General features: G+C 40.1%; 2 protein-coding genes across 2 annotated transcripts; both read left to right on the top strand.

The window, feature by feature from the left end:
* The first annotated feature begins 24 nt into the window (after positions 1-24).
* LOC128472940 (ester hydrolase C11orf54 homolog) lies at positions 25-7,968 on the top strand. Its single transcript, XM_053454927.1, has 9 exons — positions 25-141; positions 3,228-3,369; positions 3,585-3,683; positions 4,177-4,250; positions 4,484-4,585; positions 5,529-5,705; positions 6,686-6,835; positions 7,095-7,211; positions 7,687-7,968. Exons 2-9 carry the CDS (start codon positions 3,312-3,314, stop codon positions 7,858-7,860), a joined length of 951 nt encoding a protein of 316 aa, XP_053310902.1. The 5' UTR covers positions 25-141; positions 3,228-3,311; the 3' UTR covers positions 7,861-7,968.
* A 7,434-nt stretch (positions 7,969-15,402) lies between these two features.
* LOC128473718 (ester hydrolase C11orf54 homolog) lies at positions 15,403-22,440 on the top strand. The gene is made up of 8 exons (XM_053455970.1): positions 15,403-15,460; positions 16,920-17,018; positions 17,459-17,529; positions 17,787-17,888; positions 18,854-19,030; positions 20,017-20,166; positions 21,446-21,562; positions 22,264-22,440. Exons 1-8 carry the CDS (start codon positions 15,403-15,405, stop codon positions 22,438-22,440), a joined length of 951 nt encoding a protein of 316 aa, XP_053311945.1.
* Positions 22,441-24,517: the final 2,077 nt, after the last annotated feature.

Below are 24,517 nucleotides of genomic sequence, written 5' to 3'. Positions count from 1 at the left end.
AATGACGTCATCCCGTTCCCAAGATGCCATTCGGTGGTGTTTCTGCGCCGCTTGGTAGGCGCTTCCTGATGACGTTACGGTCTGATTCCTTAAGTTTGCGATCGATCAGCTGTTCCTGCAGACGAGAGAAATACTGTGCGGGTGAGCGGCTGGCTGTGTAACTTTAACGCTTAAGGACACATTAATGGTTGTTTTGTCTATGACATTGCGGAAATCTACCGTGACAACCCGGCCCGTGCGTCACCTTTCTTCTTTGTAAATACATTTTAAAGGTTTAATTATGAAGTTTGATGTGTAAGCTGTGGTCATTGCGAAATTTTTTGTAGTCACCCACTCACATTAGAATAGTAACCCGATCGGGTTTAGTAAATATGCATTTATAGCTATGAATTGTCTTCGCTCCTAATAAAGAAATGGGCAGCTTGTAACACGTAGGGTTAACGTGTTTACTTATCTCTGCACAGGTTGTGATCTTGTCATAAGACATCGGGAACATCTGAAACGAGACTCTCAGCTTATTTATTTACCAACTCGGTTTGCCATTACTAAAACAAGTATTTTCATTAATAAATCATTAATTGTATTAATGACATCACTGCCAAGGTTAAACAGGAAAAAAAAGATAACATATGGTGTATGGTGTAAAAAAAGCAAGAGGTGTTTAAGCTTACTTAAGTATCTTTGATAGCAATGATCCAGATGAAGGCAAACAAAAACCTGTTTAAAACTCATGCTACAAAGGCAAAAAAAAACAAACACTTAAATGCTGTCAGAGTATTCTTTGATCCACAGCTATTTACATTGAAAAACATTTTAAATGCCAGAAAGGATATATTGTCAACTTGATTTCCGTAAGTGCGGTACAGAATCTGCTGACGTTATATAAATAAAAATGTAATACATTAAATCAAGTAAGTGTCACGACTGCCGTGACTCCAGGAGCACGCACTACTGAAGTTTTCACCCTGATACACTTAGCATGGGGTTGAGCCTCAAGATGGACAGTGCCATTGATGATTCCATGGTACTGGGTAATAGAAGGCAAAGCACTAGTTGGAGGTGCTGGATACCTGGATAGGTAATGCCATCGGTAGATGCCCAGGATGCCAGGACGGGTAGGCTGGGTTGGGTACACAAAACGGGTAGTCAGACGAAGCCAAGGTCAGGACAGGCAGGTAGGGTACAAGGATAAGGACAGCAAGGTACAAACAATTGTAAGGCGAAGAGCAGCCAGGCAAGCCAGGAGTCAAAACAGAGCTTCCAGGAAGAGATTCAGCAGCAACATATAACAGGACCGGACTAGGAGGCTTCAGAATAACAGCTCTGGGTTTTTAAATCTGGCGCTGAGCTTGCCTGCCGCTTGTTGCGCGTCACCGGCACCCTCCCTCTCCTGTTGCTCTACAGTTTCTTCAGCAGCCCGATAGCTGCTGCTTGGACATGTCTCTACTTTGTGATGAGGTCACCCTTTTAAGGGTGTCATCTCTAGGCTGAATAAATTCAACGTAGCAGGATGCAGAAAATAGACGTCAATACCATATCTAAATTTATCCCATTCTTTATACGCTTTTCAAGTCAGTCACATTTTTGTTATGAATATGTGGCGAAAACTGAATCACATGTTGTAAAAGAATGCTTTGTACAGAGCAGAGGGGTTCCGGTCCAGAAGGGCTGCAACCAGGACACAATTTTCAGCTATTCTTGCTTGAGCTCAGGCACACCAATTAAACATTCATTAAACTGTATATCTTCAGGCAGGACTTCATATAATTCCTAGCTGTTTCCCCGCCCCAGAGGAATAGATAGCAATAGTATGCCCAAAGCCTATAGTATGCCTTATGTATTTTAATTTTACCTCCCCCCAATGCATTGAATGATTTTGTAGAATCCCCCCCATATGCCCTAGCATCTTTCACCATAGCCCATAAGCTAGCAGGAAACGTGTTCTGGTTCCATGTGCACTATACTCACTGCTGGCGAGCACCGGCTATGGCTTACACAAGAGTTCGGGGTACCTAATGAGATTCCCACGTGCATGAGCAGAAAATGATCCCATTGACAGTTGGAGTGGATCACTGCCATTGACTGACTGCTTCAAGTGATACGTAGATTGGGACCACAGAATTGGGGTATTTCACTGAAGCTTCTCCTTAATGTAAATACTTTTTTAAACTTAATAAGTACCCTTTCTGGTGGGGCTGTGTGGGACAATGGTGTGTTTTTTTTTAAATGGGTTATCTTAATTTAAGTAAAACAAATTGCAATAAAAACATACTTTGGACTGAATTTGTTAACATACACATCTCTAGGCATTTGCAAAAAACAAAAACTTGTCATTAGTCTTCTCAGCACCAACCACACCCAGGTTGGACCCAAGAAGTCAACATATATTCCATCTCATCCTCCCATTTCAATTTCTGAAAGCAATCACAAAAAAAATCTTTGCTAGACAGTTCTTGAGCAGATCGGCAGCCATTTCCTTAGCTCAATACAGAACTACTAAAAGCTTGTAAGAAACAAAGTAATGGAAGTAATTAAGGACACCTCATAATAAAACAAATGGCCTGAAAAGGAACAGGTTTAGGGTTAGTGGATAGAGAAGGTGTGGTTGAAGGGCGTTGCTACTTTACCACTTGGGACCATTTAATAGCTGTTTATGTGTGGCACTTCATAGAAGAATAAGCTGTTTGCTTGCAAAGCTTCATTGATACAATTTATGTGGTTTCTCTACGCATCATTGGGACTTTCAGGGCTGTGGATCATACCCAACAAACATTTTGAGCTCCTAGAAAAGGAGTCCCTCCAAAAGCGGGTTGCTTAGGTTTATTGTGGAGTTTGAGATTGATTTAACGAGAGTGAAAGGAACAGTAATATTTAGGTCCAAACTCACTAGACATAGGACAGCAGTCAGGTAGAGGTGAATATATAATGTCCAACACAGTGATGCACTACCTAAAACACAAAACATCAGGGGAACAAAGAAGGGCTGAAATATTTGGGACTCTATATAATAGTAAGATAATTGCCCTAAGAATGACTTTTGGCCTGTTGATAACAAGACCATATAACCATAAAAAAATAGTCCTGCTTGATACTGAATATATTTTTGTTGCATTTTCTTGTAATGCTAAAGCTTTAAAGCTTTTGTCAGTATTTGTTATTTTGTAACCATTATGTTATATTAACAGGGAGACATTTATTCTTTAATCATTAAAGAGTTGTGTTTACAGGTGCTTGGACACCACCTACTGCACTTTGGTCTTGGCAAGAACTTCTCTTAAATCAAGCTCTGGCTTGCATGTTGCTGACGGAAAATGGCTGAAACCGAATCCTGTGCTCTGCATGTGCCACCTCTGGAGGATATCTGTGAAAGTAAGGTCTCATAACTAACAGACTGTTAACTTACCATTATTTTTAATATAAAAACATGATACATATGCACTCTTAGCCGGAAAGCACTCATTTAACCGAGTGGCCCTTGAAATTGCAGTATGCTTGTAGCATCATAGATTGTCCTAATAAAGTGATTCAGTTATACAATGGTTCATAAGAGTACATGTGTTCTAAAATGTGCATTTGTCTTATAGGTTTTAAAAGAGGATTGGAAAAGAATTATGCAGAAGTCCATGTGACGGTTGTGGATTGCCCTGATCTGACACAGAAACCTTATTGTTTTCCTGTGAAAGGTAGCAGTGCTTAAAATGTGGAGTATTGGATAGTTTTAGCTTAGTTTTAGGCCGTTTTAGCTCTGTCTTAGATGATTGTTAAATTAATTTCATCCAGACAAAACCCAGACCCTACAAATGGGGCCATTTTGCACTTAAAAGTTTGGTGGTTATTAATCGTAAGATGGTTGCTAAGGTAGTTTTTACTATATTAAAAACATTAGGTTTCTACGCAGCAGGAAAAAATGTTGTTGCTGGGTGATGTAAAGCATCATACAGAGTTAAGTTTAGATATTCATGAAAGAAGAATATATGATTACTGTTAGTTTATTTTATCTCTACTTAGTGTCATGTGACTATTACATTAATAAAGAGTATTATTAACTTGGCACATTCTGGAAGTCATGGCACAGAAAATAACCAGACTTATGAAATTAGATAATAATAACTCAGCTGAAAAGTGGTTTAAATCCTTATGTGTTTACTTGAGGATTGTCTCTCCCCGATATTTCAGGGCTATGTGGAAAGTCTAGGATCGCAGATGTGGGTGGGGTGCCGTACTTGGTGCCATCTGCACGTCTTGATAAAGTAAGCTTTTTTACACATAGAACTCTATCAGGCTTGAAATGATTATAATTTATATTAAAATATTACTGGTTTGAGTATACAAATATCATATGAGTGGCTGGTTGCATTCACTCCTATTCTATTATTTTGTGACTGATTATTTATCTGACCATACTGTTATGGACCTATTTTACTATTACTATTGAAGGAAAGGCAGCAAAACAGTTAAATTACCACTGTTTTCTTTTTAACAGGTTTACAATATTAACACAGTTGCCAAGAAGATCAACCTTCCTGGAGCCTACATATTGGGGGCTGGTGCAACCTCTCACAAAAGCCTAGGAATGAATGCAGAGGTTGGTGATTATTGTATCTACCCGTAGTCATCAGGGCAAACAGTACCGAATTAAAGTGGCTCTCTTGTGGTTATGTAGGAGATAGGGACCAAAATTCTGAAATGAAACCGAAAATTCAGCATTCACTTGGCCGAAGCCTTAACCGAAAATGACCCTCCAGGTTCTAGCATGTACTGGTTGCCTGGGCATGATAGGAGTGTAATTGCTGTTAACAATCACATATATATTAATATTGTTATCAAATGTTTCTGTCCTATTTTGGTGTGTTACTTACTTTTAATAAAAGTGTGAGGGTTTTTCAATAACAATATTAATATATATATATATATATATATATGATTGTTAACAACACTCACACTTCCATCATGCCCAGGCAACCAGTACATGCTGGAACCTGGGCATGATAGGAGTGTGATTGCGGTTACACCCCCTTACCTGAGCTGCAGATCTCTCGCTCACAGACTTCCGCAGGGGCCCTGCTGCTTTCCTCTGTGTTGCTCGCACAACTTCTCTTGTCCCGCCCAGGGGAAGCAGGAACAGAGCAGGGTCATGTGATGTGAGATAAATTCACGTGACTCCGCTGGGTTCCTGCTTCCACTGGCCAGTACAAGAGACGCTGCTCGCACACTATGCGAGCAACACACAGGTAAGCAGCAGGGCCCCTGCGGACGATTATTTCCGGCCATTTTTTTTTCATTTCGGCATTTTGCAGATAATGCCCTTTTCAGCCGATATGTGAAACATATGTCTTAGTTAACCTTGGAATTTGAAGTAAGATTTAATTGAAGATGAAAGGAAATTCTGTTCTGTAAAGCACCTTCCAGCTGAACATTCACCTGCATAATGGTCCCACTACTGTATAAATGTAATTAATAAAATGTTGGCCAGATGTCTGTGTTTACATTGCATAATGTTTTTTTATTTTTTTATTTTATTTATCTAGATGATCTTCTCTGTGCAGGCTGAGAGTGCCACCACACCTTCTGTAAATGATAATTACGTTGCTAGTGTTAACCCAGCAGACAGCAGTTGCCTTTTAGAGAAATACCGGGATAAGAACAGTGATGATGAATTTGGGCTCCTATCCAATCTCTATGCCAGTGAGGGGAAACCAGGAAAGGTAAATCTAAAAAACCTGAAAAGACATTTTGTTTTCTGTATTTAGAAATGGGTTACCACCAATTTGTACATCCTTAAAACATGTTGATTGCCATAAAATACTGCGTTGTTGACCGTTTGTTTTGTATAAAGCTTGCCTCTGTTTTACAGTTGGCTGGATATTACATTAAATGTCTTGGTTTACTACATTGTGAGAAATGACAGTTCCCTTCTTACCACAGAAAGACAACTGGACTGATGATGGTCTATGAGAGAAACACACAGTAAATAGCATTTCTGTAAAACAATCGGTTATGTTTATTCAAACATCATAAATACCATGTCAATTAAATACAAAATGTACTGCAGTGCAGTGCAAATGCATCATCAGTACAATCTATTGATTTATCAATATCAGACATGCTATAAAATACTGCAACACATTTTACATTAAGCTCAGTCCTCCTTCTCTAGACTGTCCATAAGAGAATAATTTATCAGCAGGCTGTGGATGAGCCTGCAGCAGTCTTTGACTGAAACTTGCTTCTTCCTCAAAGACAGGCAGTTCGATAACATTTTCTTGTTAAAGTCCTTTTTACACAGCACATTAGGCGCCAGGTGTCTTCAAGATGCCCTCTGTGTGTGTGTTCCTGAGAAAAGTTTGTAAAATACAGAGGGGTAAGACAGGTACTTTCAATAGGGTTCTTTAGTTCGAGTGTCAGGGTTCTCAACAAAGACTATGCAAAAGGGCGCTGTCAGAACACGTGAAGTGATGTCTCCTACACAATGCTTTGTGGTTCTATATCCACACTGCTCCTCTAGCATGCATAAATGTCCTTAGGACGAGGCCTTCCTGAATGGCCACCAATGCAATATTCTTGTGCCGGTGGTCAGCCTGCTTTGATGCCACATTAGTCATTAATGTTGTATATTTAAGTTAGTAAAAACCTAATTGACCAAAAGTCCTTTGTTTCTTCTCTCTCTAAAAATCCTTGCTTCCAGGTCATTGAGGTCAAGGTGAAGAGAAGGACGGGACAGGACAATTTTGTTAGCTGCATGAGGAAATCTCTGAAAGAGCATTATGGCGATAACGCTGTGGGGATCGGAGGAACGTTTATTATACAAGAAGGAAAAGCAAAACTTCATGTTATGGTAAGTTACTGCACAGCCTTATGTCAGTTTTATGTTTCTGGTGTAGGAATATAGCGATAAAAAACCCAATTGGTTTGTGTCACATGCTTTGTCATCACCAACCAATAAGCTTTGCCTGGCTCAAGTTAGGCAGAACAAAGAAATAACAACCTCTTATTTTGGCATCATTTTAAAAAAAAATGTATCATAGCAACCAACTGTTGGCAAAGAAGGTTCCATTACTATTCCTAACTATCATCTTTCTATGACACATTAATAGCCTCGAGAATTCTCTGTCTGTCCTTTGAACACTGATGATGATGTTAATCGCTGGTTGAAGTTCTATGAAATGAAGGCTCCTCTGATTTGTCAGTCAGTATTTGTGTCTCATGATCCCGTAAGTAAATTGATTTTCAATAAAACGCTGTCTTATGTTTTTTTATTTATATAAGACGTATGTTATTTTCTTTCATTGAGTGTTATGTACTTTAGAGGAACGAAATCTAATCAGGTTGATAGCATCAATATTTATTTTATGGCTCTGTAGATGTGTCCATGTAAACTTTTTTCTTTTTCTTTTTTAAAAAAAAAATATTTCTCCAAATTTTTCTTTTATTAATTATTAAGATACTAAGCTACGGACCTTTTATTGCGCAGCAGGAAACGCTGAAGAAACAATCCAGATTTTGCTTAAACGTTTCAACTTGCCTCAGCTGACCCACTGTATAGTAATATCAGAAATATATATCTTGTAAAGTACTATTTAAAAGTTCTAGCTAGCCATTATTATTGTATGACTATTCTGATTAAAGTTATAGCCCATTAAAATTGCCAAAAATGTGTCATTTAACAACTGCAACTGGGCATTTCAGGGGTTCGACTTACGCCTGGAGCACACCCACTGCTTCAGTCATCATGGAGAAGGAGGGCATTACCACACTGACACAACTCCAGACACCGTGCAGTACCTTGGATACTTCCATCCTGCAGAATTCCTCTATCGCATTGACAGACCATCTGTCACTCATTTGGTTGGACGAGACTAGGCAGATCCAGCTTCAAGCAAATGTTATAATAAAAAATGCCATGTTTTACAGTTGTGTTTTGATGAATCGGATATATACAAAATACATTGTAGTGGTCATCATGTCGCATTCATTTGTTGATGATTAATACTGCTGCATCCCTAATCAACCAATGTAATTTGGGGCAATGTGATTAAATTTTCTAAAGAATGTATATTGAAAATAGCACGTCATAATTCTTAAGCATTTTCACATTTATAATGCTGTTTGCTATCACAGAAAATAGTGCTATGATAAAAGTGATAACAAATCCAAATGTATGTGACAAATATATATGAATATAAAATATATATCTATGTAATATCCCTTATCTCATCTGTGCATTTATGTATATATATATGTATTCCTCCACATTAACTTATCAATTCTAGAATAATGCAGCAAGGTAGGTTAGCAGAAGAACTATATGATGGTTAAAACCTTTGCTATGTTTAACATAAGGAAACAAAAATCCATGGTTAAGCAACTGTTAAGTACCGTATAAGACGACTCCCAAAATTTGAATATTAATTTAGGAAAAAAGAAAAAGCCTGAACTGGTTGATGCCAGAGGAGGAACCTGCAGGCGACCGATAGGCACGGCCTTTTTAACTCCTGACGGAGAACCTACAGATTTCCGCTCCCGTTAACCCCTGAGATGCTGCGTAGATAAGGGGAGCGGAAATCCGTAGATTCGCCGTCAGGGGTTAACTTGGTGCAACTTGGCCGGCAGAGACCACTGGTCTCCCTGCTCCAACAGTTAAAAGTCCGCACGAATTACCAATAAAGACCTTTAACTGGACCAGGATTGCTTGACCAGGATTTTAAAAGTCTGTACGAGCGACTCTATTGCTCAGGAATGGGTGAATATTCGCGGAATATGATTTTTTCCCCACAAAGACTAACGTGAAGAGTTGGCCGGCGCCCAAGTCTATTAAGAATTCATCATGCTTTCTTCTGTCACATCATCAATAAACACTAGTGACCCAGTGCCATTGGAAGCCATGCATGCCCATACCATCACACTGCCTCCACCATGTATTAAAGATGATGTGGTACACCAATCAGCCATAACATTATGACCACTGACAAGGGCATGTTCCTCCATTGTTTAATGAAAACTAGCTAATGTACTAGTATACGTTTAACACATTGTGTATATATATATGCAGTGTATTATATGCTGTACAGCGGTCCCTTCTGTCTTCCTTGTTGATGTCTCTGTACGGAGGTTTAAAGCGTAGTCTCATGGAAAAGAAAGGTGTAGGATCAGTGGTAATTTTGGATTAGATCTCCTAGGAATGTAAAGTAATGTGTAATGCCTTCTTTAATTATATTTATTGGAAGGGCTGAGCCAGTGTCTTTGATTTAATAGGAGAACCTAGTCGACATCATATCCCAGCACTCAGCATCAATTACCGGCGCATAGTGATAAGGAAGCACGGAAGCCAAGGTTTGAAGTCGCACACTGCCCAGTGTGCCCGTGCTTTGATGGCACTGTGAGCAAATCACATCAGGTGTGAAGGTGGAAGAGTTCAATGGGTCCTTAAAAATGTATAAGGGAGTCTGCCCTTCTACCAAGGATAATGTTGAAAAAGCAGAGGAAGAGTATTGTGAAGATCCTCACAGCATTCGTCATCCGCCAAACCTTTTTCATAGACTAGCCCCGTTTCCCTTATAAAGATTGTGATATATGTGTCAATATGTTTTAAAACAAAGAAAGAAAGAGAGAAACTGTGTCTAAATAAAGGGATTGCAAAAATAGTCTAAACAATAGAACACAGCCTCTATCCTTAAGGGAGTAGACAGGTTGGTTTTTGATGTGACCTATTTTCTAAATAGAAGAACACACCCTTATATGTAATTTGTATAGAGATCTTAATTTATATAGGTGCACCTTACATGGTATGTTTGTTAAAATTTAGTAGTTTTTTTCAGCTCCTTCGTGGGTGAATGATTTTACGTTTTTGTAATGAAAGTTCTGTTCATTTTTTGGTACATCAGACTGCTCACTGCCCATTCCATGGTATTTCCATATGTATTGTGAATGCTGTAGAAAAAGTTAGTTATTTGAGAATTTTGGCTCCGGGGACTACAATTTGTAGGAATATAGAACTGTATTCATCTTTCATTTAGAAATCTCAGTATCGAGGAACATAAGAATTTAACACCAAAACTGGACAATATAGAGCAATTAGACATCCAGTCATTTGATCACCTGAAAATAGAGGACTTTAGTCTTGTTTCATCCCATAGGGACTTTTTCAAAGATTGGCCCCAGTTTCCTAATAAATATTGTGTTATATGTATTAATATTATTTCAAAAGAAAGCCCTGCGCTAAAATAATGTGTATCATGTTTGGGAAACTAAATTACGAAAGAGAGAAACCATGTCTGAACAAGAACAAGAGACAGCAAAATTAAAGGAAATGTCTTTGTCCCTAAGTGTAAAAAATAGAACACAGCCTCCATCCTTAAGGAGTTAAAGGAAAAGACAGGTTGATTTTTATTGAATCATAAGTTAAGTGAAAGAACACACCCTTATCTGTAATTTACATAGCGATTCTAATTTATATAATTGCACCTTGCGTGTTATACTGGTATTTGTTTCTGTCTTTCCTTTGTATTACTTTGGTCTCAAGTTAGCAGTTTCCGGCCGGGCTTTTGTCCACCTTTCAATATCTGCACCTTCTTCGGTGAGTAATTTTGCTTTCTTTTACGGAAAGTTATGTTAACTTTTTTGCTACACCAGACTGCTCACTGCCCATTCTCTGGCATTCTCATATGTATTATAAATGCTGTAGAATTTGCCACCAACACTGAACAATATATTGTGTTGGGACATCTAATCAGTTGATGACCTCAATATAGGTACTGTAGGCACAGAGTTAGTGCTAATTTTCCAAGGTCAATCCAATTCAGGATCATATTATGATGGACCCATTGGGTCTGTTTAAGAGATTGGAAGATCCATCAGCCTTCCCTGTAGTTATTTTTTAATAACTTATTTACTGCTAGATTTCTTTTCAGGCAACAATGCACACCCAGCAAATATACACTGCAAATGCTATTTAAAAACATCTAACCTGCTTTTCAACTTAAGATAGATTTATGTTATTTAAAAATATAAAAATGATGTCACATTATATGCCCATATATTGCTTATGACTACATCAAAGTACCCTGATCTTGGTAGTTCTTATTAAATCCTAAAATGCAAGGCATCAGCACACACAGAGAATCCGGATTTTCCAAGGTTCAATAAAGCCCAATCACTCCATTGGCTCCCTTTACCCAGGGGCGGGCTGGGTTGGGGGGCAACTGCCCCCAGGCCGCCTTGAATCTAAATTAAACGGACGTGCGGCCGCCCAGTAAAGTGGCAGATTTGGCCGCGCCAAGGCCGTCTTTAAAGCGGGGCAAAAGCCCGCAGCACCCGTGGTGGGCAGACCAGTCCGTTGGCCGGCACACCGAGATGCCATTGCAGCTGATGCATCCAAAATAAAGAAGCAGAGGCTCAGCACTCAAATGGTAAGGTGAGTTTATTTCACACAGGCAACGTTTCGACACACAGGTCTTTCTCAAGCCTTAGACACATATGTGCACACGCTCAAATATTTATGCAAAACAAGTAATTAAGAGGTCGGACACACCCGAACCTACATAATTTAAAGGGACAGTGCAAAGATAGCCAGTCAATGTGTATATATAAATAAATATATTATCATTATATTAAAAATCTGAATAAATATGAAAGTGAAGGTATCAATTGTGAAAAATATACTACACATATATATCTGTGTTATCATACCAATAAAGTGTACTCAAGTTTAAAATCAACACTGTACTACAAATACAGACACTATATAATCTAGAAATATTACTATAATAAAATTGTAGCATAATAATATACAATATTAAAGATCGGTCTGATAACGCAGCTGCACCAGTCAAATATTTCTCAAAAAGCTACAAAGAAGCATTAAATAAACTCACCGTGCCAAAAGCCAAAATCATTAAGCGGCCCAGTGCCTCAGTGAGGCTCTTCGTCCCGCCCCATTGACGATGTGATGTGCCGCTCTAGGGAGCGGAGTCACACAGAACAGTTCCTCGTGACAGCTAGCAGAGCTCGTCAGAGGACAGCAGCAGGGAAGGAAGGCAGCAAAAAAGTAAGTATTAAAAAAAAGATTGTTGGGGTAATAGGTGGAAGGCGACCCATATTCAAAGGGGGGGCCCCCTTGGGACAACAATTAAATATAAAAAGTGGTGGCTAGGGGGTATAAGTACACAACAGGGTGGTTGGGGCACCACATAAATCAATACACAAAGGGAGTTGGGTAGCTGGGGGCAATACACATGGGTATCAATACACAAGGGAGGGGGCTGGCTGGGGACATCACATAAATCAATACACAAGGATGTTGGGGCATAATTCACAAAGGGGTCTGGCCGGGGGCACAAATCCACATGGGGCAATACACAAAGGTGTGGGGGGAATACAGTGTGGTAAGCATTTTTAATGCTTTGTTTAGATCAACCCTTACTGATGTGGGTGTCAGTGTGGCAGAGCCTGTCCTGGTGCGTGTGTGTTTCGATGTCGGTATGGCAGAGCCTGTCCTGGTGTGTGTCTGGGTGTCGGTGTGTCAGAGCCTGTCCTGACATCTGTGTGTTTGGGTGTTGGTGTGCCAGAGCCTATCCTGGTGTGTGTGTTTGGGTGTCAGTGTTGCAGAGCCTGTACTGGTGTCAGGGTTGTCTGTTTAAGGACATATTTGGCTCACGCTGGGCTGTTTGGGGACAAAGTTGGGGATAAGTTGTTATCTGGGTGCTGGTCAGGTTCTATGTGGGCAGTATGGACGCCAGGGCTGGCTTTGGGGTGTGCATCCTGTGATCTGTGCCTGTGTGATTTAGGGGCTTTTATCTATACCTTTAATGCAGAGTTGTTATGTGATTTCCAGTTGATCTATGCCTGCAAAGCCGGATTTGTGTGTTATTCTGTTGATCTGTATCTGCTATGCTATGTTTTCATACATTATTTATGTATAACTGCGAATACAGGGTTTGTATGTCTTATTCAGTTGACCTATACATGCACGTGCTGTTTCATGTGTTTTCTATTTGATCTATACCTGAACTACAGCGAAGAAGGAAAAGAGAGGTATAGCTTAGTGAATGAGCGGACAAAAGGACTCCGGGGATGATTACGGGGGAGAGGACCTCTCAATGTCACGGTAGGGTCAGAAGGAGGGAAAACTCCACTGACTCTCACAGTCTTCCCCTAATCTGCAGCCAGTGTGGCAAATATTTTTTTGGTGCAGGAGCGGAGGGAGCGATTGGGGAGAAAAAAGGTGGTATCTGATGGGGAAAAATGCTACCCCCCAGATTTTAGGGGTTCCTACGCCTATGCTGGTGTCTGTGTATTTAGTCATCTGTTTCCTGGCACTTTACATTCTGCAGGAATAAATTGAATTATGTAATTTGTACTTATCCCGAGAGTAAACGCCCTCCTGAATTTGTAGTCACTTCAGTGGACAAAATGTTCTAGGCCCTGAAATCAGTGAGAGGAAAAGTAAAGGTTTCATGTTATTTACTCTATTTGAAGCTGCATATTTTATTAAAAAGGATTAGTGGCACTAAATTGTGGCTTCAGGCAGCCCGTGTATGATGCCTTTTTTTTTATGTACTGAAGTATTCCCAATCCCATCACATTACATCACTATGCGTTAGAAAATCAGGAAAAGATGAGCATGGATGGTTGGCTGATTTGGTGGTGTAATGGGCCACTTGACTAGACTTGTCCCCCAGGCCTTAGTCTGCTAGCCCTCCCCTGCCTATACCCTCCTGAATACATCTCTTATACATCTACATGTCTGGAATTTAAATGAACTGAAACAGATGTAAAAGCTAGTCTAAGCCATCTTTTTTCTAAACTAAATAACCCTAATTCTGATAATCTTTCTGGGTACTGTAGTCCTTCCATTCCCCTTATTACTCTGGTTGCCCGTCTATGAACCCTCTCCAGATCCACTATATCTTTCTTGTACACTGGTGCCCAGTACTGTACACAGTATTCCATGTGTGGTCTGACTAGTGACTTGTACAATGGTAGAATTATTTCCTTGTCGTGGGCATCTATGCCCCTTTTGATGCACCCCATGATTTTATTTGCCTTAGCAGCAGCTGCCTGACACTGGTCGCTACAGGTAAATTTACTGTTAACTAAAACTCCTAAGTCCTTTTCCATGTCAGTCGTCCCCAGTGTTTTCCCATTTAATACATATTCCCAGCCTGGATTTTTCTTCCCCATGTGCATAACCTTACATTTATCTGTGTTGAACCTCATTTGCCACATCCCAGCCCAAGCCTCCAACCTATCCAGATCCATTTGTAACCGTGCACTGTCCTCTATCGTGTTAACCACGTTACAGAGCTTAGTATCGTCTGCAAAGATTGATACTTTCCTATACAATCCCTCTACAAGGTCATTAATAAATATATTAAAAAGAATAGGACCCAAAACTGACCCCTGTGGTACCCCACTAGTAACAGTCACCCACTCAGAGTATTTACCATTAATAACCACCCTCTGTTTCCTATCACTGAGCCAGTTACTTACCCACATACACACATTCTCCCCCAGCCCAAGCATTCTCATTTTATGTACCAGCCTTTTATGTGGCACCGTATCAAATGCTTTGGAAAAATCAAGATCCAGTCTTGAGCTCACCTCCTCATAAAAGCTGATCAGGTTAGTTTGACAGGACCGATCCCTTGTAAACCCATGCTGATATGGAGTCATACATTTATTTTCATTGAGATACTCCAAAATCTCTTAGGAAACCCTCAGTTTACATACAACAGAGGTTAAACTAACAGGCCTATAATTCTCCGGGTCACTTTTTGTTCCCTTTTTGAATATTGGCACAACATTTGCTATGCACCAGTCCTGGGGAACAGACCCTGTCACTATAGAGTCCTTGAATATTAGAAATAGGGGTCTGTCATTACATTACTTAACTCCCTTAGAACGCGGGGGCGAATGCCATCTGGAACTGGTGATTTGTCTATTTTGATTTTTATTAGGCGGCACTGCACTTCTTCCTGGGTTAGACAGGAGACCTGTACTGGGGCATTTATCTCATCCTGCTGTATATTACCTGGCATTTCATTTTCCTCTGTGAATACAGCAGAGAAGAATATATTTAATATATTAGTTTTTTCCTGATCCCCGTCTATAACTTCTCCCTCATTACTTTTTAAGGGGCCAATGCTTTCATTTTTAACCTTTTTACTATTTATATAGTTAAAGAACATTTTGGTGTTTGTTTTACTCTCTTTGGCAATGAGTCTTTCTGTCTCTACATGCCTTTTATTACTGTTCTCATAATGAATGTTTAAGCATTTTATAAACAAAGGAACTATCTTATCATCAAGAACAACATTCACCCAAACTTGCTTCAATAGATTCTATCTTGGTCTTCACCAGTTTTCTCTAAATTAAGTTCTTCTGCTTATATTCCACAGACAGAAAATGACAGAAACAGAACACAGATCACTACATGTTCCTTCTCTAGAGGAGATATGTGAGGGTAAGACTGGTAACATTCAAAAGTAACTGAATTAATGTACTAAAGAATGTAAAAAAATTGACACACTATTATTTTCTCACTAGGTCAGTGGTAGACTGTATGATGGATTCTGCAAAACATTAATTTATTTGTATAATGCCAGCAGATTCAGTAAAGAGGCAGTAAAATAAATAATTTAAAATAACACACACAAAAAGATACTGGTGCAAAAAGAGTAGAGGGCCCCCCCTTCTCACACTATCTACCCCCTCTCCCCCTTCTTAGGCTATCTACCCCTTCTCACTATCTACCCTCTCCCTACCCCCTTGTTCTTACTATCTACCCTTTCCCTACCCCCTTCTCACTATCTACCCTCTCCCTATCCCCCATTCTCACTATCTACCCTCTCCCTATCCCCCATTATCACTATCTACCCTCTCCCTACCCCTCCTTGTCACTATCTACCCTCTTCCTACCCCCTTCCCACTATTTACCACCTCCCTACCCCCTTCTCACTATTTACCCTCTCCCTACCCCCTTCTCACTATCTACCCTCTCCCTACCCCCTTCTCACTATCTAGCCTCTCCCTACCCCCTTCTCACTATCTACCCCTTCTCACTATCTACCCTCTCCCTATCCCCCTTCTCACTATCTACCCTCTCCCTACCCCCTTCTCATTATCTACCCTCTCCCTTCTCACTATCTACCCTCTCCCTTCTCACGATCTACCCTCTCCCTACCCCCTTCTCACTATCTACCCTCTCCCTACCCCCCTTCTCACTATCTACCCCCCTTCTCACTATCTACCCTCACCCTACCCCCCTTTGTAGATCACTCATCGTGCAGTCCTGTGGTGGGGGCGTGAGGCCTCTGTCTCGCTGCTCTGCCGCGGTGCGCACGTCTTCACTGCTGAGCGCCGGCATATGACGTCATATGCCGGCGCTCAGCGTGAAGTGCCGGCACCCGAGACAGACGCCTCACACTCCCACCACTGCAGGCGGGGCAGCGCTGAGGGAGACGGCGGCAGTGGCAAGGGCATGGAGCAGAGGAGACAAAAGGGTGCCGAGCAGTTAATTAAACTGACCGCTCGGCACCCCTTGGGCCCCCATGACTGGCAGAACTCCAGGGCCCGTGACCCTGGTAGTTCTGCCACTGGCAATAGGAGAGGATTGCTTGGATGGGGATGAGTAGCGTGTGCTAGAATGATCTGTAGAGACTTGATAATTCAGATGGCTTCATTAGGATAAGGGTTGAGAGTGTTATGAGCAAAGGCTGTATGCTGAAATTGGGACCACAGGATTGCGGTCTGAATCCCGCTGTCCCTCTGAGCTCTACCTCTGTCCCGCTTTTTGCTTTTGAATTATTTAATAATAAACTACTTGATGCAAGATAAGCTTCTAGAATACACTGATCGGGGAAATAATTCAGCTGAATTTCCTTTCTTCATTAACTCTTCTTCTTTTCTTCTCTTGGTTCCAGTCTTTAAAAGTGGATTACAGAAGAATTATGCAGAAGTCAGTGTCTCAGTTGTGGATTGTCCTGACCTTACACAGAGACCTTATTGCTTTCCAGTGAAAGGTAATACTGTTTTGTCTTTATCATAGCATAAAGCCTTCTGTGGGTTCTGCATAAATCAGCAGTTCAGATGTCAGCGACCCAGCTATGTTGTAAACAGAAATGTCTTAGTGCCATATCTTTTGACATGTCATTTGTAAGAGTTTAGCATACATGTATTACAAGAGAACTGGAGTCACCTTACCAACGAGACAAAAAAATTGTTCTTCCTAATGCATTATGATTTTGTTTGAATACACCATCAAACTACAGTTTTAGTGGAATTATCACAACATTAGTTTAAAATGCTTTATAAGGTTTATTACTCCTCTTTTCAATTTGTCCATGATGTATAACATTTTGGAGTTAATATACTGAGTTTAGTATGGAAAATAGCTGCTAAATGTCCTATGGCCCCTGTTTTATTTTATTAAGGCCAAACATAATCTCTTTTTTTTTCATAGGACTGAGAGGAAAGTCTAGAATAACAGATGTAGGAAGTGGACGAAATGTAAACAATAAACGTCTAGATAAGGTAAGGAAACCAAAACTAAGGGTGTTTTACTAAGCTCAATCAATGCAAATGTATAGCTGCTATCCAAGTATATGCAAGTATAAAACTTAGAAGTCCTCCCTGGCCACTTCAAGCCATTTATTTTGTATTAATTAATAAAAAGGTTTACAAATATGGACCATTTTGGTCCTCATAATAGGTATCATTCATGTACCGTGTTTAACAATACCTATAAAGAATGATGTTGAAAGATTTATAGCTGTTATTCATTTTTGCAGGTTTATAACATCAACACAGTGGCAAATGAGATCAATCTTCCTGGTGCTTACTTCTTAGGTGCTGGAGCAGCTTCACGCAAGAGTTTGGGAATGAATGCTGAGGTTAGCGAATGTTGTTTATAATATACCGGTAATACTGTAAAGTCACAGGTCCAGTTCTACTACAAACATACAATGGTGCAACAACAACATAGTACATCGTTAATAAAAAAATCAAAGCACTGGGAAGGATTACTGGCAAATTGGGGCATTCACTACCTAGGCTAGACTTTTTGCAGCAATAAAGCATCTTCAAGTGGGCTTCAGATCAAATGGATAGAGGTTCATCTCATTACCATGCAGCCTAATCATGTGAACTGTGTGAGATCATTTGTTGCCACAAGCTGCCATATTAACACTAGTTTGAATTGTATAAAAGCTGCTCTGCTTCATACCGTGATGATTTAAGTCACATTTGAGGGCTGTCAGAAGGGAGAAGAAATTTAGGATTGTGGGAAACAAGTGGTGGGCAAACTGGTGATGGGCTGACGAGGATGATGAGGGAGACTTGAGTTGAAAGTTTATTGCAAAGGATGAGAAGTGGGGAATATACAGTATTAGAAGATTTATGGCAGAGGATGGAAGGGAGTGTAAAATGTGCAGGGAGCCACTGGTGGCATAGATCTCTCTTCTTCTGCTGCTCCCTCCATACTCTGTGCTCATAGAGGCAACAACCCATCATCTGAGCACTAGATCTCTAGTGTGACTAGGCTCCATGAGACACAGACAGTAGGGGCATGCCAGCAGACAAGACATGGGGTAACTGCCAGTGAGACAAGAGGCAAAGTAGGGTTGTGGGGGTTAAAGTAGGAAAGGAAAGCAATTGAATAAACTGGGGGAGACAGGAAAAGTGGAGCGAAAATATTGGGGAGAACCAGAGAGGGGTAAAAGTGGAAATGCTCATGCATACGCAGAAACACAAGTGGAGTGGTGAAACTGGACAAGCATAATAGAGTACCTCATACATATGTAAACAACTGCAAAAATATATTACAAAATCCTTCTATGTTGAGACATTGTCATTGCAGATGATCTTCTCTGTGCAAGCCAAGACTGCCAACACACCATCTGTAAACAGAAGTTACATTGCTACGGTGAATCCATCAGATGGTAGCTGTGATATAGACAGATACAGGGACAAAAGCTGTGATGATGACTTCATGTTCCTCTCCAACCTGTATGCTTGTGAGGGAAAACCAGGAAAGGTAAATGTGTCTCAAATGGCTTCCAATCCTCTGTTGAGGTAACTAGTTCTAGGTTGGCTAAAATGTTTTAGATAATCATTTTTAGGAATCATTAAAGGAAGTCATTAAGGAAAAGGGCCAAGTATTAACTATTGCATATTTTTGTAATTTTAATAAAAATAATAAAAAGAATGGGCTTGGGGGGTTTATGAGTTTATCATAACATATCTATGCTAATTAACAGAACATACCACAATCCTGTGGTACTACACAAGCCCTGCTGGGGCTGAGGAAACCCCAAGACCTGGCTTATTAAGCCATGCACTATTTGAGCTGGACTCATCTGCCATGCATTTAATTTACTTTCCTATCCTTTTGCTGAGCTAGGCTTGTCCCAGTTATAATCCCTCAATATTTTTGTAAATAACTGTTTATCAGACATTACTAAATAAATGAGCTGTGTAAAAATCTAATTGACAGGTGAATAATATGGCAAATTAACTTAAATTTTAATTGTCAGCGGTTGAGACATTAGCTGGATTTAATGGTCCTGATAATGCCGGAGGAAGCAGAAGATACACTTTACAGAAAGTGGTGTGAACTATGTGATGGAAGAGATTCTCATAATTTGGGGATGACAACAAAAAACTAAATGCTTGGGATGGTGTGGGATTGAAGGGGACAGGGAATGGTGAAGCCAGGTTTAATGTGGTATGAAGTATAGGAGGAAAAATGTGTGTACAAAATGTGCAAAACGTACACAGGTGTATTGGTCCAAGAGAAGATGGGTTCCTGAGTTGTAGATGATACCTTTTATTAACTTTTAGAACTTCAAATGTCTATTGTTCAAACATAATTTTAAAAAATTCCCGAAAGCTTATGTAATGGTTTTCTTCGTTGGCCCAAAGAAAGATATCACCTATAAATAAAGTGGGGGATAAAGCTTATTTGGTCCATATGGACCAATCTGTGGAGCAACCATTTCAATTCTTGTTTTTAATTTTCAGGTTATTGAGGTTAATGTGAAGAGAAGAACAGGACAGGACAACTTTGTAAGCTGTATGAGAAAATCTCTGACAGACCATTATGGAGAAAAAGCTGTGGGGATAGGAGGGACATTTATCATACAGGAGGGAAAAGCAAAAATCCATCTCATGGTGAGTTAATGCAGTGTCATAACATATACCATTGAATCAGGACTGAGGACAAAGGTACTGGTTAAAGAATTTATTAAAAAATAATAATAGTGAAATAACAATAAGCCAAAACATGGGGCAAGCACGTGATCGTGGAACAAACCAAAGTCAGGAGCTGAAACAGGTGGTCACACAAGCCAAACTGAGGAGTCCAGAAATATGTGTAGCCCACAAGCAGGCAGGAATCAAAACCAGAATGGAATGGTGGAAGGCAGGAAGGAAGGCAGGCAAACCAACAATCAGCAACTGAACCAGCAAGGTAATTATAGGCATAGCCTGAAGGAAGGGGTTTATCTGGGCACAGAAGCTATAAGAGGAAGTGGGTGTGGCCTAACAAACAGAAAGTATCCCTGCATGCGATATAGTGACCTCCAGTCAGCACCAGCGCCTCAACGAATGCTGTGGCTGATGGTTCAATTTGACCAGCGTGTGCATGCTCAGCAATCACTCCCATTGATTTGCTTCAATCAACCAATCAATGGCAGGAAACTTCTGACAACAGAGAAAGGGAACTGCATAATATAGCTCACAGGGCCGGCCCTGCCATGGAGCAGAGTGGGGCAATTGCCCCAGGCGGCACTTTTGAAGAGGCGGCACTTTGCCGCCCCAAGCGTGTTTTTTTTTTTTTAAGCGGAGGAGAGAGAGAAGCGCCGAGTGGTTGTCAGTACCCGCTCGGCGCCTCTCTCTCCTCTGCGAGCCCTCTAGCTCGGTCTCGGTGCCAGCTTCTAATGCTGCGCGTCGGAATATGATGTAATTTCCGGCGCTCAGCAGTGAAGCAGCACGCACCGCAGCAGAGCAGGGAGACTCTTGCCACAGGACTGCTGGAAGGTAAGTGAAGTACAAAGGGGGGGGGATAGGGTAGATAATGAGCAGGGGGGCGGCATTTCAAACTTCGCCCCAGGCGGCACTATGTCTTGGGCCGGCCCTGGTAGCTCAGGTTCTGGCTTTGCACTGGATTAACCAGGTAATCTGCATACTTGCCATAGACCCAGCTCCACTCTCCTAGTGTCAGTGACAGTCCCTTCATCCAAAACTCACAGGTAGCACAGATTATGACAGCAGAGGAGTGGATTTTAGAATGCAACATCTATATCTCTGACATTGCATTGTCTTCATCCTTTTCATTAATTATAATAAGACTATGTTTTTATTTCATATTTTTGATATTAGGATTAAACAATTTCCCTGTGAACATAAATTGCTGCAGTTTATAACCGCCAAACTTAATTCAAATCAACAGCCCAGAGAATTCCCTACCTATCCAATAATCAGAAGTGATGACGCGGACCGCTGGCTGAAGTTCTATGAAATGAATGCACCTCTGATTTGCCAATCAGTATTTGTGTCTCATGATCCCGTAAGTCTGAAATGTTATTGATGAATCAAGAGAAAAAGAGCTATCACAGTGGAAGTCTACACAGTATAAAGTTAAACACAATATCTCTATACCGACTACCACAGATTAAGTAGAGGATTTCTACTAAATGGTTGCCTGATGTAAAAAATGTGCCACTTAAAAACACCTACAAAAATACAAATACCAAAATACGTAGTAGTCTCAACATAGGGAAAACTACATAAAACATACACTAGGCCAAACTGAGTGGAGACACATATGTCAGCTGAGAGGAACAACAAAATAAATGCCAAATGTAAATAAGGCAAAATAAGTAAATCAACAAATGGAAAACAGATAAAAATGATTTAAATAATTAAAATCATTAGAAACCACCTATATGCTCAGTATTATCAGTCCACCCTGATTATGTTGTACATCAGTGCATCAAATCTTAATAGATACAATAAATACTCTTATATTGTACTCTTGTAATCTTGGTTTAGTTTACATGTAAGCTTGCGGGCAGGGCTCTCTCCACCTAATGTATCGATATGCCTTAGTCTGTCAATCGTTATTTTGTCATACACCTTGGATTTATGTATTGTATAAAGCGCTGTGTAAACTGTTGGCGCTATATAAATAAAAGATAATAATAATAATAAAATGACTTAAAATATACCCCAGCCATTTTCAAAATACATTGTCACATTTATTTTCAGGGGCTTGACTTGCGCCTGGAGCACACCCACTGCTTCAGTTACCACCAGGAAGGAGGCCACTACTACACTGATACAACTCCAGAAACAGTACAGTACCTTGGATACTTCCATCCCGCAGAACTTCTCTATCGCATTGACAGACCACCTGTTGGTCCTGTGACTGGAGAACAATCATGAGAACCAACCATCTTGATATTACATAACAGACATCACAATCCTAAACTTCTGCTATTGTACTCAGAATTACAACATGCTTTGCTCTAAATTTATAATCCATAAACAGTGCTGTCCTGGCTAAAGAAGTCATTACGTTTGTGCGCTAGCATATTAGTCAAGGAAACGTACATATTTTCTTTTTATAAGGGGACAACATATTTCCCATAGCTCATTACAATTACCATCTATTCTAGTATAATCATTTTAAAATATGTTCTATTGTTATGAAGGATTATCTAATTGCACCCCTTTTTGTTAAAAAAGATACAATATTGCAATAAAGCTTTCAGCAGTATCTACAAAATAATTTGAAATTGTCTTTGCTTTGGGCACAGTATGTTTTGTAGTACGTATGTTTTTTGACAACATTGTATACATTTCTGTGTTACAAAGTTTATTTTACGTCGCTTCTACAACCACTCTCTTGTCTTCTGTAAACAGTACCATCCATTGCAATAAGGTCATCCTACAATTTTTAAAACTAAATCAAAACATAAAACAAAACCAAGGGACATTTTTAAACAAAATGTTATAAATAACACAATGATCAGCCATCGTTAACACAGCTTTGGTTTTAAAAACAATATAATATATATAATAATATTATAATAATATAATAATAGAATATTTTGGATTAAAAGTCTCAGAAAAATTGAGACATCTGTGGCAAAGGTATCATAGCAGATTTCTATACCTGTTCTCTAACCCTACTCTTTGCAAAGGCTGCCAGAACCACCAGGAGGTGGGGTAGGGGTGGTGGTGTAACTGCATGGGGAGGAATTATCATTGAAATCTGTATAATGGAAAGTTAAGGTGGATATTCCAGTGGTGAGCACATAAGGCAGGTTTCTAATATATATTGCTGGTTTCAACAGCACAGTGTTTATTTACTGCTGAACAGCAACATGCAGATTTGAGGAATGTGAAAGAAAGTCCATGACTTCCTTAACTTAGCCTTTCAGACTCCCCTGGTCAAAGAAAATGAGCAAGTTCTAAGGTCTGACATGGGTGTACCAATATATGGAGGATCTTTATAGGTCTTCACTTTTATTTTGGACAATTCCTTCATGACCATCGATATCGTGGGCCATTCTGTCTGCAATATCCAGTACAAGCTAGCGGACTCAGTAGGCTCACTAACGTTAATCTAAGATAAGGCAAAGAAAGAATGTAAATAGGTAGATCATTGACCCAGATCATCCTTAATAGCCTTATTAAAATCCATTAGTAGGGACACTCTTCTGGTAAAGCAGACATTTTACTACGTCTCCACTCTCAGAAAGCCCAGGCTATTAAAATCAGTGAGACTGCATCTTCCAGTGGGGAGTTGTGGTATCTGGCCTTTCCAACCCTCCATATTCTTTCTCAAGAATTATGACTATTGTGTTTGCCCACCTCTGTCTAAAAAGGATTTCCTGCATAATTTTTCTAGACGATCTCCTAGTTTCCAACCCCTCTAGGGGTGATTATTTCAGAGGATTTAAAGGTAGGTAGACAATCCAACAGAGCAGCAGGAAATGCTAGCAGAATGCTTGGTTGTATAGGGAGAGGTATTAGCAGTAGAAAGAGGGAAGTGCTCATGACGTTGTACAGAGCGCTGGTGAGACCACAATTGGAGTATTGTGTACATTACTGGAGATCTCCAGAAGGATATAGATATGTTGGAGAAAGTTCAGAGAAGGGCTACTAAAATGGTTCATGGATTACAGGATAAAACTTACCAGGAAATGTTAAAGGATATTAGCATATATAGCCTGGAAGAGAGACTATACTGCGGAGGCCTCCGGTTCTTCCTCAACAAATGCATAGGAAGAGGTCTTTCATGGAGCCATCTGGTTTCTCTAGACAGTTGGGCTATAAGGGATCTTGAGTTGTGGTCCAATATCTGATCAGAATCAGTTCTCCCCATCAATCACCTGGAACTGCAAGCAGCCTGTTATGCATTTCCAAGATCTGTAGCCTTCCTTATGGACAACAACACTGCCATTTTCGACATAAATCAAAATATCATGCTCCCAGCAGAGTATGTTTAGGGAGA

Source organism: Spea bombifrons, chromosome 2, assembly GCF_027358695.1.
Source record: "Spea bombifrons isolate aSpeBom1 chromosome 2, aSpeBom1.2.pri, whole genome shotgun sequence".
NCBI lineage: Eukaryota > Metazoa > Chordata > Amphibia > Anura > Pelobatidae > Spea > Spea bombifrons.
The sequence above is the reverse complement of the archived record's forward strand: the minus strand, read 5'-3'. Positions and strand labels throughout refer to the sequence as shown.